This window comes from Acomys minous (genome assembly GCF_964271855.1).
Source record: "Acomys minous genome assembly, chromosome: 9".
NCBI lineage: Eukaryota > Metazoa > Chordata > Mammalia > Rodentia > Muridae > Acomys > Acomys minous.
In genome coordinates, this window is record NC_140490.1 from 87,202,303 (window position 1) to 87,216,238 (window position 13,936).

General features: G+C 48.7%; 1 protein-coding gene across 2 annotated transcripts in view; it reads right to left on the minus strand.

The window, feature by feature from the left end:
• Nucleotides 1–348: 348 nt before the first annotated feature.
• Nucleotides 349–13,936, minus strand: part of ABTB3 (ankyrin repeat and BTB domain containing 3) — a 274,567-nt gene continuing 260,979 nt past the window's right edge. For both annotated transcript variants that reach the window (XM_084794224.1, XM_084794225.1), the window contains 4 exons: nucleotides 12,613–12,694; nucleotides 8,284–8,352; nucleotides 5,872–5,985; nucleotides 349–2,634 (listed from right to left, as the gene is read on the minus strand). In XM_084794224.1, coding sequence (XP_084650350.1) covers nucleotides 2,425–2,634; nucleotides 5,872–5,985; nucleotides 8,284–8,352; nucleotides 12,613–12,694 — 475 coding nt within the window. In that variant the 3' untranslated portion in view covers nucleotides 349–2,424. The remainder of the gene's footprint in view (nucleotides 2,635–5,871; nucleotides 5,986–8,283; nucleotides 8,353–12,612; nucleotides 12,695–13,936) is intronic.

Here is a 13,936-nt window from a genome sequence, read left to right on the forward strand (position 1 = left end):
CTTTTCTTTTTTGTCCCCATCCTGCAAAATGTCATATCATAGTACACCGAGAACGGCCACAAGTTTGGCTCCCGCAGGCAACGTTTCCCCAGCAGACAAGAGGTACCACTGCAGTGGCCAGCATGGGCACACCTCTGGCTACTTTGCCTGATGGAAAGAAAACCTGAAGAGTCAACTCAGAGGTGTATACAGACTCTTCCTCCCGCCCCCTCTCTGCCCTCTTTGTGGTAGCATCCCTACCCTCCACATTTTCCACAGAACCACATTCCAGTCTCTCCACTGAGGGAAAAACCCTAGGCTTGAGCCAAGGGAAGAAGCGCTCTTGTATACCACACAAAGGATTCAAACTGTGGGGAAATATATATATATTTTTAATGACAGAGAAAGCACACCGAACTGTAACAGAAGCTTGGGTGGGAGTTACCAGTGTACAGAGAAACGCCTGGGGGTCCAGAGAGCATAAGACACTCACAGAGAAGCCGGCTAGGTTAGAGAGCAGCATCCCTGAAGACAAGTGACAGTGTGCCAGCCATCCACGTCTGTCTGTGATTTGGTTGTCATTTCAAGCAGTTGTTCCCTTCCTCATTTGACGGTAGGGCTCAGTAGGCTGGCAGACAGGAAGAGAGGCCTCACAGAGCTGCGTCACAAAGAGGCTGATGCTGCAGACAGACTCAAACTGGGTACCTTGCACGCCACACCCGCGAACCAGGACATGATACGGGTCCTTGACAGGTATTCAGGGAGTAGGACAACAGGCGAAGAGTACGAGTTCCTTTAGCCTCTAGAGTTTGGCGCAACCTCCCAAAAGCATGCCAGGAAATGAGTTTATCAACCAAACTTGGCCATCTGGAAAGATAAAAGCCACTCTTCTAGCTTTTATCATAATGTATCTAGGATTCAAAATAAAGAACGAGGGAAAAAAAAAAAGGCCGCAACTCAAGAATTGTTTGGAGTATTGTGGCACTTTACCAATCTCTTTTGCATATATATACACATACATATACACATATATATACACATATATGTGTATATGTATGTGTATATACATAGTATATGGCAGAGTAAACATAACCCTGTCAATATAAACTTTCATCATAGATAATTGTAGACTGTACATTCTCATAATCCAGAAAGGGTCAAGCCTATCTATCATACACTTTTTATCTTGAAAAATAATCTACCATAGTCATATTCTCTGGCTAGTAACAAACTATGAACATCTTCCGAGAATACAGATAAAGCTCTGAGATTAGTAGTAGATTCTCTGACGTGCGCCCCCACCCCCCCATTCAGTATCAGAAATGGACATATTTCTGCAAAAGCGTCCCCAGAACCATTCATAATCAGGAAAAGAAAACACATACGTTTGCTTCACAAAATGAGCTTTTAGCAAGAAGCAAGGGGACATATTTTACCTTGGCAAAAGAAAACAAAGCACGAACATCATGATGTATAGGTTTGGGCCCATGCAAATGCATGTTTTGTTATGTGGGGGTGCCCTAGTCTCACCCCCAAAACCACAATCAGCATGCAGGTTATTGTCAACTATTGGATTCGAGATAATTAGAGATAATTGGCAGTGCACCTCTTTTGTGTAACCATGATTGAATCACTAAGGCAGGAATATGTGATCCTGTATAGTATCAGCAGGGATTTGTCGGATGCAAGTTTATACGGCATGGACCTGCAATTTACTGTCTAAAAAAGGAAGAAGAAGAAGAAGAAGAAGAAGAAGAAGAAGAAGAAGAAGAAGAAGAAGAAGAAGGAGAAGAAGAAGAGAACCCTAAACACAGATTCCCTAAATACAATTCAGTTGAAAATGAACTGTTAAGCTTTTAGAAATATATTTGAAACTACGAGACTGCTCTGTGTTTGCTACACATGAACATATTTTTTTTAAAAAGTTCCCACCCCTAAAAATTGGCCATGTGATTTCCTCATGCTGAGCAACAGCATCAACAATTAGCCATCATGACCGATGCTTGAACAAGCACAACCTCCAAGGTCCAAGGAGTGTGTGATGTGACACTTCTCCAGGTCACGCTGTTGAGTTTTTGTCATCAGTCCACCTGGAAGCAAAGGGACCTTTAAGCCTTAGTCCATCTGTTTTAGACTGTGGTCCTCAGCAGCAGGTGCCCATGGCTCCTGGGCACTTTCGATTGGAGGTGGCTTGGCTGCTGTGAGCTGGTCTGCAGATTCTGGACTCAGCTACAATCTAACCTGCAGACCCAATGGAAGGCTCTTCACTCAGGAGCGCAGTGAAACCAGGTTCACTGACTTGGAGAGTGGCTGAGGCAGTGGAGGCAGCTCCTTGGCCCAGCAGAAACAGACGCCTGGAACTATTTGTGTGTTTTTTTTTGTGGAGCCAATATAGGAGGGAGCTGGAACCCTTGCTCCTGGGAAACATTTGCTGCGTGGGGCATTTCATACCACAGAACCCTTGGAGGATGACAGGTGGATGGATTGAATCCTAATGGCCAACGTCCTCTGTAAATCTTGAAGCACATCCTGGCCCGTCCCTTCACCGTTTTTGTCATACAGGAGCTGTTTGAACGCTTCATTTTCGATGAGGACCATCATGTTTTTAAGAAAGTAGCCTTCACAGTATGCTGAGAGCTCCGTGACCCCAAGGAACTGCGGGGGAGGGAAAGGAAGCAGGCAGTTACTGCGACAATGATGGCAAACACTCAGCTAAGTCAGCCAGACACTTCACCAGTCCCTTCCTCCTGTCCCCAGGCTGTGGCTTTGTGGCTCGCAGAGAAGGGCTCAAGTCCTTTCTTCTCCCTCTTGCCTTGTGCAAGTTCAATCGCTTTTTTGAGCCTCAGTTCCCTAGTGCTTCAGAGTGGGGGAGGTAGCCTAGGACTACCATTCATGACATGGCTACCAATGGGGACTCTGTGGTCCTCAAGAATCTCTCATCTCCTAGACACAAGTTTGGAGACTTACAGTCCCCTGGGCTAAGCTTGGCCCACAACTTGTTCTACAAATAAAGTTTTATTAGAACACAGACACACTATTTGTTTTCTACTTCTGCATGGCTGTTTCTGCACCAAAGGCAGAAGACAAGCAGGGACAAACAAAAATAAAACAATAAAACAAACAACGTCAGCCCCCCCCCCCCCCCCCGCCCCAAAGCCTGCAATATCCTGCAAAGTTGAAATTAATAACCTGCCCCTTTACAGGACACACTTGTTTGTGTTTATCCTCGGATTACATTTTTCAAGTGCAGAGATCATGTCTTACTAGTTTTCTTTTCTTTTCTAAGATGGCAGGGCGGGGGAGGGTGGTGGTGGTGGAGGGATGGGGACGTGTCTCACAGACTTGGCTGAACTCAAACTTTCTATGTAGCCGAGGATGGTCTTGAACTCTTGATCTTCCTATCACTGGCTCCTGAGTGTTGGAATTACAGGCATGAGCTACAAGGCCTAGACTGTCTTACAGACTTCTTTACATTCTGATGTGCATGCTGATTGTAATGCCCAGGAGGTCCAATAAACACCAGAGAAGAAATCCTGGGGTTCCCAGATACATGTTCTTTGCATCATTATGTTGGTCCTGGACTATCTTCGCTATATTTGATGAGGCAGCTTGTCCTCTTTCACACACAGAGATGACCTGAAAGGACCATCAAGAAGAGGCTCAAGACTGAGCAGCTGGGATGGCTTCTAGGAAGAAGAGATGCTAACCCACGCATGGATGGGCCGGCTTTCTCATCTGTCTAAACCCCACAGCTGTCTCAAGCCCTTCCCTGAACCACAGAGGTGATGCTGTGGAGGGCCTTGCTGGCCTTTGGAGCTTGGCTCTTAGCATCTAATGTCTGTATTTCCTGTGGCTCCAAGCAACCTCTGCTTTTCTGCTTCTCCACTTCTTATTGCGCTATGGCCAACCTGCAGCTCACTCTGTCAGTGCAGGATTCCCAGTGGCTAGAGATCATCTGTCCAGACCTGCGTTGTCCGTAGCTGAGGGAGGTAGTGTGCACACAGGGCAGGAGGCAGCTGGCCCCGCCCTTCCCCTCACTCAAATACCACAAATGGCAAATGTTGATCTTGGAACCTCTCCAGGATGGGATCATGGAGTTTGAAGCCAACGTCTGTCAAAGCAGAGGCCCTGGCCATGAGGGTATACTGTGGAAGTGGCTGCTTCCCGGCCACAGGTGTTCTTGGCCTGTATTCCCTGCCATGGGACTCACATGGGATCAGTTTTCATTATTAAACCACGGCATGTGCTGCTGACACTACCCACACAGGAGCCTTAGGAGCCTGGGACAGGACTCAGCCAAGGTGAGAAGCCACATAAAAGTTACCTGTGGAGGGGGGGTTTCTGGGGCAATTGAAATGACCATAGTTAAGGGAGAAGAGGAGAAAGATAGTGGCTTCCTTCCTGAGCACAGAAGGTGTCTCTGGGCGGTGCCATTATGCAAGGCAACCCATTTAAGATGAAGACAAACACTGCCTCACTGGGGCGCAGACAAAACATTTCAGCCTTCAGGATCAAAGCAGAAGAATGGGAAGTTCAAAGCCAGCCAGAGAGTGACTTTCTCTCAAAAAAAAAAAAAAAAGCTTAGATCCTTAGCAACCAGATTTGGGTGTGTGCATGTGTGTGTAAGTGTGATTGTGTGAATGTATGAGTGAATGTGACTATATGAGTGTGACTGTATGAATGTGAGTTTGTGTGACTGTGTGAGTGTGAGTGAGCATGACTGTGTGAGTGAGTGCAAGTGTGTGTGAGTGTGAATGTGTGTAAGAGTGACTATATGTGCTTAAGTGTAACCATGACTATATAACTATGTGAGTGTGTGTGAGTGTGATTTGTGAGTGTGACTATGTGAGTGTGATTGTGTGAATGTGACTGTATGACTGTGAGTGAGAGTGTGTGAGTGTGAGAGTGAGTGTGAGTGTACATAAGCGTGACTTGTGAGTGTGATGAGTTTGACTTGTGAGTGTGTGTCTCTGTGTGTGTCCCAGAGACAGGAAGGAACGTGGTAGTTTGCATGAAAAGTGTCCCCTATAGTCTGGGCATTTGAACACCTGGCCCCAAGTTGGTGACACTGTTTGGAGAGGGTTAGGTGGTGTCGCTTTGCTGGAGGAAGTGTGATACTAGGGCAGGCTTGGAGAGTAAGAGCCTCACATCAATTCAAATTTATTTTCTTTGCTTCGCACTTGCTTTTTGAGAATGTGAAAGTCTAGCTATCTGCTCCTGTCACCAAGCTCGCCTCCTGCTATGGCTCGCCCCACCCCCGGCCCCTGGTCGACTCTTATCAGGTTAGACTTGAAATCCCAAATAGCCTCTCCTTCTATAAGTTACATTGCTTTTTTCACAGCAACAGAAAATACTTAACACTCACTTGAGCTTGCATTGGGATCAGGAGCACAGCCTCAGAGTTTCTGCTTTCATAGATCTGGGAAGTGACCTCCTAAAACAACCCCTTGCTACTGTTGTTGGATTGGAGGCCACATTGTGTGTATGCATGTGTGTGCGTGTGTGTGTGTGTGTGTGTGTGTGTGTGTGTGTATGTTTCTGAGACAGGGTTCCTTTGTGTAGCCTTGGCTGTCCTGGATTTGATCTGTAGACTGGGCTGGCCTCGAACTCAGAGACATTAGCTAGAACCTGATTAGGGAAGCAGAATTGAGAGCCTGGTCCAGGCCTAAGGAACCGGAGTCTGTGGCATGGTTCTCCTGACAGGAGAGTGACCAACATAACACTCTTGGGGGATGCTGTTGCCTGGGTTACCTCCCAGTGTGCAAGAAAGGGTGGCAGAAGCAACCTGCTGATGTATACCGAGGCCCAGAGTTTAATCCCAAGCAACACAACACAGGACAGTCTTGGGGGGGGGGGCACAGGCCCAGCTTTGGTGTCAAGGGAGAGGCCTACCTTGGCGTGGCTGTAGATATCCACACAGTTGTCAGTATTGATGCTTTTAGCACAGATAATCTCGCAGTGTCGCTGCAGAGCCTCCAGTTGGAAAAATTTAGCAGCCGACAGAAGCTAGAATCCATACAAAAAGAGCCTGTTAGAGGCGGAGATGGGGAAGGGAAGGACCTGCCACAGTGACACCGTGACGGCTTGAATAAATAATGCCTCCCACAGTCCTGGGCGCGATGGCACTGTTTGGGGGACAACTTAGGAGGTGTGGCTTAGTTGGACGTTGTATGTCACAGGAGGCAGGCTTTGAGAGCGGAAGTCCTTTCCCTACTCCCGACTCCCAGGAGGCTCTCTTTGCACCCCCACTCTACCCATCCCCCCCGCCCCCCAAGATGTGAGCTCTCAGCCGCTGCTCCTGCCACCATGCCTGCCACTTGCCATTTCACATCAGGAACTCTTATCCCTTTGGAACTGTAAGCCCAAATAAACCTCCTCTCCTTCAAGTCGCCTTAGTCATAGTGTTTTGTCACAGCGGTAGAAATGGAATGAATACAGCCACGGTCCACAGGGTACCTGGCTGAGGGCCAGGAAGTAGAGACGGCGGAGTACACTGCAGGCAGAAGGTGAGCCTGGGGGACAGGCCCTAGTTAATGGAAGCTTACTGTGGGGCAGAGAGCAGAGTGACACATCTGTTATAGTAGGTCAACCCCAAATGCTCCAAATCACAGCTAGCGAGGAAGAGGGCACTACCTATTAGCAAGGTGACTATCACTGTGCTCCCCCCCCCCCCCCCCGCCTGTGGTCACCAGGCCTCCACTCCGGTGTCACTCCTCAGAGGGGCTTTCTTTGTCACTCCACCTCGGGAAACCCCTCCATGCCTTGTTTTCCACTTCCTCATGGTAACTCCTTTTTAGATGCTATTTCACCTCTGTCTCTCTTGACAGAGTCCAGGAGGCAGAGTCTATTGGACCATTGCCACATTTAGCCAATGTCAGCTCTGGGCCATGGGAGGCTCCCAGACTATGTCCTGAAATGTGACAGGCTCTGGCGAGAGGGAACTATAGTCTCCCAAGTCGGAGGAGGAAGCAAAGTGGGGTTTCTCATGAGCCCTTCTTGGGATTTTTATTTTTGTATTTTTTTATTTTTTTGAGACATAGTCTCACTACGTAGTCCTGGCTGGCCTGGAGCAGGCTACTGATTCCAGGCCTCACACCCCTCCCAGGTTCTGGAATCACGGGCGTGAGCCATCATGGCCAGCTGGGACTTAAGTGTGAGTTCATTCACCTCCGTGCAATCTCTCACTGAACCGGCTCTGTGGGCTGCTGAACTGGTCCCTGTCCTGGGAAGGCAGCACATTCCAAGTCCACAGAAACTAGGGGGTCTGAGCCTGCTGTGTGGACCCTGCCCTGCTTGCTCATGCAGCCCTTTTACAAACTAGCAAATGCAGAAAATAAAATTTAAACTATTTACAAAAGGCCTCCTGGTACTGCGATGAAATACAGGGTAGGTGGAAGGGTCCAGAGAGACAAAGTCTCTGGGGTGAGGGTGGGGGACTGGGGTAAGAAAAATAAGGAGACAAGACAAAGTGGGCACTTAGTGACTGCAGGGTCCCACAGCACTCTCTGTGGCTAAAAATCTTCTAAAACTGATGTTTGTAAAATCCTCTTAGACCCCAGAGTATGGTCATTTTCCAGGAGAAGAAAGAAAAGGTCATGTAGGTCAAATAAGCTGCCCAAGGCGACACAGATCTGACATGACAGAACCCTGATGTGACCCAGAGTCTGGGCTAAAGGAGATCCACCTGCCTCTGCCCCCTGAGTACTGGGATTCCGGCTGTAGGCCAAACATGCCCAGCTGGTACCCATCTTTGATTAGGACAATGGATCAGAGCTTTGGGCTTTGGATGGGGCAATAGAATGGGGAGTCAGATGCAGTGGAGAAGCATCCCCGAGAGAGGGTCATGGTGAGAGCAGAGAGCAGCAGGCACAGGTGAGGGAAGGCTCCCAGCTCTCAGCTTCTGGGTCCCAGTGGCAAGGTGGGGGATGAGTGCCAAGCCTCTCACGGATGTAATGCTCTTAGCAACCACAAGGTGGAGGAAGACATCTAGGATACAGCCTGATAGGGCTATAGAGGTCCAAATGTGTCAGTGCAGGGGGTCCCTGAATTCCCTCTGTGAACTTGCCCCTCACAAACCAGTTAAGACTGGTTTCCATCCAGTGCCCCTGGTACAGCCATCTCCAACGGGGGAGGCCTTCCCAGAGAAGCCACCTTGCTTGGGAGGATCACAGAGTCAGGGAGGACTACGGAGTCAGGGAGGATGACAGAGCCAGGGAGGGTCACAGAGCCAGGGAGGACTACAGAGTCAGGGAGGGCCAGAAAGAAGGGAGGCTGGGGCAGGCACTCCCACAATGGTCTCCTTACCTCCATGATCTCATTGTTTTTAATGAGAAGTGACTCTGGGCCGCCATAGTAGAGATACTGCATGACCAGCTGGAAGGAAGAAGACACGGTGAGTAAAGCCCCAGCCACACACAGCTCCTTTGGAAGCCAGTACACTGCTCTAGAACATCACTCTCCCTGATGAGAGAAATTTGGGCAGGCTTTCCTGATGACACCCCGAAACCACGACCCTAGAGTTTCCAGGCCCTGCCTCCACGTCTATGCACAGGGCCGAATGGAACAACCTGAGCTTGGCTCCTCATGACAGGCACTTGAGGAGGATTCCCAAGGGGTGCCAGCCTTAACACACAAGACAGTCTGACTTAAACTCCCTGACATCCCAGAGGGCCACTCTGGGCAACAAGTTCCTTATAACAAGTTGACAAAACTCCAGAGGAAGCCGAGAGGGGCCCAGGGTTTTTACAGTCACCAATGGTGCAGTGAATGCTCTAAGCAAGGCTGTCCTCTTGTCGTGTGACTCCCAATGTCTGGAGAGTGCCCCCAAATTACAGAGCCTTGCAAATGTGTGCCCCTGGAGTGACTGAATACCATGGATGTATCTGAGTTTACTGTAGCGGCTTCACATGACAACCAAGTGTTCCTTTGCGCGTGCTGCATTTGTAATCTATTTTGTCCCTGATCTCTCCACTTTCAGCTGCTTTCCACATGTCTGGGGTTCCCTGCCTGGATCTGTGGGTTGGCAAAATATGCAGACTGGTCACATCCCATGCTGGGATCACACTGTGGTACAACCACAGCCATAATAGAATTCTGGAAAGAAATTTTCAAATATGCCATGGTATATTCACATGTATGTGTGTGTGCATGCACACACACACAGATGCACGTGTGCATGCATGCACACAAAATAAATAAAACACGAATTTTGGGAAATGTTTATTATGTAGACAGTGTTTTGCCTGCACATACACCTGCACACCAGAAGAGGGCACCAGATCTCATTACAGATGTTTGCGAGCCACCATGTGATTACTGAGAATTGAACTCAGGACCTCTGAAAGAACAGAAAGCACTTAAAAAAAAATAATTTATTTAAATTTTAATTTATGTGCATTGGTGTAGGGAGTGTCAGATCCTGGAGTCACAGACAGTTGTGAGCTGCCATGTGGGTGCCAGGAATTTAACCTGGCTCCTTTTGAAGAGCAGGGAGGGCTTTTAACCACTTATCCATCTCTCCAGCCCCACAGTAAGTGCTCTTAACCTCTGACGCATCTCCCCAGCCCTTGGAAAATGTTTACCACTCTAAAACTTACTATCACCAGACAGTCTGTCCCCACAACTACTAGCCCTGACACACCGTGGAATTAGCCAGTTTGTACATGTCATTAAAGCAGATCCCTAGTAGAATCTGGCTTTTGTTTGCTTGCTTTGAGACAGATCTCACTGTGTAGCAAACAAGTTGCTATGTAGCCCAGGCTGGCCTCTAATTCACATTACCCTAGCCTCTGCCTCCTGAGTGCTGGGATTACAAGTTAAGTGTTACTGCAAGGAGTCGCGTGTCTGCCTTTTATGCACAGTCCCCTCTCTCTCTCCCTCCCTCCCTCCCTCCCTCCCTCTCTCTCTCTCTCTCTCTCTCTCTCTCTCTCTCTCTTTCTCTCTCTCTCTCTCTGCCTCTATCACAACCTCGCTCCTTCAGCCCAATGTGCTCTCTTCTTTACCAGTGGAAGCTGGTCTTTCTTTGGGTCCAGCTCTGTGGTCACTGTGCTAAGAAATGTGGGTTTCCTTTCCACCTAGTTTTGTTTGCGGCAGTGGCGGCTTATCCTTTATAGTTGTCTGAGAGTTCAGGTGTCCTACTCCCCACTGTATTCCTGTGTCTAGCACACAGATATTATTATTATTATTATTATTATTATTATTATTATTATTATTATTGTCACCACTATTATCAATATTTGGATACAGGGTCTCATTTGGTATCCCAGGCTGGCCTAGAACTCACAGCAATCCTCCTGCCTCAGTCTTCCAAGTGCTGGGACTGCAGGCACACATCATCATGCCCTCCTCATATGAACGTCTTAGACGTAACTGTCTCCCATGTCTGAGTTTCCCTTATATTGACTTAGGGCTTCTGTGTCCACCTGCTTGCTAGAGAGATGCTGGCATTGTCTAAGCCTTGGGGAATAACACTGCATTGTTCCCCTCCCCCCTCCCCCCTTGGGAAGAAGTGCTTATAGGTGTGTGAAGTGCTGTCAGCCAACACTGAGTTATTGGCTGTATTAGAATCAATTGATTCCTCTAGCACCTTCGTGATAAAGGCCAGAGCAGTAATAACAAGAAGCACCGCTGTAATGCCAACCCCTCCCCCGCCCCTGATATGGACTCAGCATTTGCAAAGCACTTTCCTATCAGTCACATACACCATCTCATTTATTCAAGGTTGAGCTGTAGGCTGAAATCGCTGCACTGGCGAAGGGAGATCCTAGGCTAATGGAATTTAAACTGGGCTGCCCCAGCCCCCTTCCAAACTCTGCCAGTGCAAGCATTTTCTCTAAGTGGGTGCAACAAACCCTTATGAGGCCAAATGGCCTGCACATGGAGCTGTTTTTCTTGGCAGCTGCCAACTTACATGAGGCAAGGACTTTCACAGCCAGTTAGAGGCCTAGCTCCAGGTGTGGCCTCGGCCGGTCTGGCTCTTGCCCACATGTCATGCTAAACAGTCTTGAGGGAGGAAACACGGTGCAGTATTGACTACTAAAACTTCTGCCAAAATTTATGTGTAGAAGCATGTAAAGTACATGGGCTTCTGGAAGCTTCCTTTTGGGTCGGATTCAGCCTTCCTTGGCCTCTTTCGAGCCACAAATGAGGCTTTTCTTCCTTTATGGCGAACGAGCAGGGACACAGACAAGTTCCCAGGGCCGGATAAATCTTTCTGTCCCATTACAGGAACTTGAAGCTAATGTGGGTAGCAAACCTTCCCCTATCGGATGCAATTACAAGCCTGGGGATCCCTCCGAGGTCAGCCTTTCCTAGGAAGGACTCTGATGACAAGTCCGTTGGGCAAGAAATTACTGAGGGCCTGTTTGAGCCAGACCATTATTACTGGAGCCTCCCCAGCGAAGGCCAGGCTTAACAGTCACGGGGTACTTCTTGGTGTGTGCTTGTGTACACGTGTAAGCGCGTGCCCCACCACTCTTAACAGGCCATAGGATTCTTCCTGTAGGCTTAGGTGACGTCAAAGCAGACCCCCTTGCCCAGGGTGTGAGAAAATAATGGGACTGGCTTCAGTTTTACTCTCAGCTTTCTGAGTGGGCAACTGTGGCAACTTGGAGCCGCATCCTTCCGAGAGCTCGCTCTTGGCAGGGGAGTTGGAAGGATCAAAGGACACACGGGTCACATTAACTTTCAGGTTTGGAACCCCGGTACCAGCAGCATCAGGGGCTCTTGCCAGAAGTGTGAATTGTCATGCCTGAAAGTCAGGCTGGAGGGGCGGGCCCTGGGAGCTCACATTTAAGGCGTTTTCTGTGTTTTAACAGTCACTCTAAACATCTACAGGGCGTTCTGGACATCTGCTAAGGTTCAGAAGTTGCTAGAAGGTAGAGTGTCTGGCTGCACAATGACAGGAGGGGAGGGGGAGGCCTCAGTGTGCTCAAGATTGGGACCAGCCCTGAAATTCTGATTTTATGAATCTGATGTACAGACTGGACATCCAGGAGGGGCATTTCCAAAGCTCCCCAGGAGATGCCACGATATGGTGGGGGCCGAGGGAACAGGAGTTCCATTTTGGTATGAGTTTTACTTAGAAAGGCCATCTTAGAACTGAGTTGCTGAGCTGTGCCACCAGATAGGAAGGGTGACGCAGTTCCTGCTGTTTCTAGCATGGCTGGGACAGTTGTATCATTTAAGTTCTTTACATGCGTTCTTCTCTTTGTCTAGAATGTTCTAGCATCCTTCTCGAGCCCAGTGCCTCATTCTGAGTCCTTTCCCGCCCCTGCCCCCAGCTTTGGCATGGCCTTTGGTTCTCCATTCCTAACCCTGCCCTGACATCTTGGGTCTGAGATGTTACAGCACATGGCTGTGAAAAGGGCATCCTCTTTTGTACAGACCCCACGGGGTACCACTACTTTGAGATATTCTCTCTAGACTTACGAGTCTTTGGAGAGGGTGGTCCTTCCCACCCCCCCACCCCCCCAGCCCAAGATTGGGACCAGCAGGCACTGGGCTTCAGCGACTGCTGCAAGGTTGAGGGATGGAGAGAGAGAGATGGAGCCTTCAGTGCAGATGCTGGTAGCTCAGACAGGGGTGTGTGGGTGTTAGGGGCAGCTGAGGGCTGCAGGCTACCCCAGGGCTCACCTGGAAGATGGGGTACTTCACGTAGCCGATCTCTATGCAGGTGCTGTCATTTGTTGGCTTGCTGGAGAGGAGGGCCTTGAACCTAAACAACACGTAGAGAGATCAAAAGAGTCATCCACGCCCCTGCAGGCTTGACTGAATCAGCTCTCCTCATGATATGAACCTCTGGTTCCTGCTCTAAAAGCACAGCTGGATTATAGATGTTCGTGTCTTCAGGGAAAGCTAGAGACCATGCTTGGAAGTGATGTACTTCCCCAAGCTGGCCACCGGTGAAGGAATGGACACTCTTTAAAACCTCATGACTTGGGCTGGAGAGATGGCTTAGAGGTTAAGGGCGCTGACTGTTCCTGCAAAGGTCCTGAGTTCAATTCCCAGCAACCACATGGTGGCTCACAACCATCTATAATGTGATCTGATGCCCTCTTCTGGCCTGCAGATGTACATGCAGGGAAAGCACTGTATACACAATAATAAATAAATAAATAATCTTAAAAAACAAAAAACAAAAAAAAAACCTCATCACCAACCCGGGGTCGCCTCCACAGGTGTCTGTCTATTCTGAGCACCTGTCCTGGCTTCCTTCTTGTCTGGTGCCCAGGGGGTTGTCACTGCCCAGCCTTTCTGTTGCTCAAGCTTTGCTCCAGGGGGCCAGGAGCTTCTGTCTTTGTGAGACATAAAGTCTCAAGGGCATTTAACCCATACTTTCTGTCTTAGTTTGGGTTTCTATTACTGTGATGAAAACACCATGACCAAAAATTAAGTTGAGGAGGAAAGGGTTTATTCAGCTTAGACTTCCACATTGCTGTTGGTCATCACCATAGGAAGTCAGGACAGGAACTCAAACAGGGCAGGGGCCTGGAGGCAGACGCTGATGCAGAGACCGTGGACAGGTGCTGCTGACTGGCTTGCTCCTATTTGCTTGCTTAGACTGCTTTCTTATAGAACCCAGGACCACCAGCCCAGGGATGGCCCCACCCACAATGGGATGAGCCCTCCCCCATTGCTCACTAATTGGGAACATGCCTTATAGCTGGATCTCATGAAGACATTTCCTCCTTCCTCTCTGGTGATTCTAGCTTGTGTCAAGTTGACACACAAAACCAGCCAGTACAATTACTGACTTGGGGAGACCCCCCCTTGTGGGTGATCACAAGGCTTGGTGTTTAGGTGCAAAGCTTCTGAACTGTAGGGATCCTGTTAGTGGAACGAACACACACTGACTTAGACACTCACACAGAGAATTAAGTTTTAAAGAGAATAAGCCAAGTTGTCTCTCTTGTTTTCTTTTTCTTTCTTTTTTCTATCTTTTTTTTTTTTTTTTTTT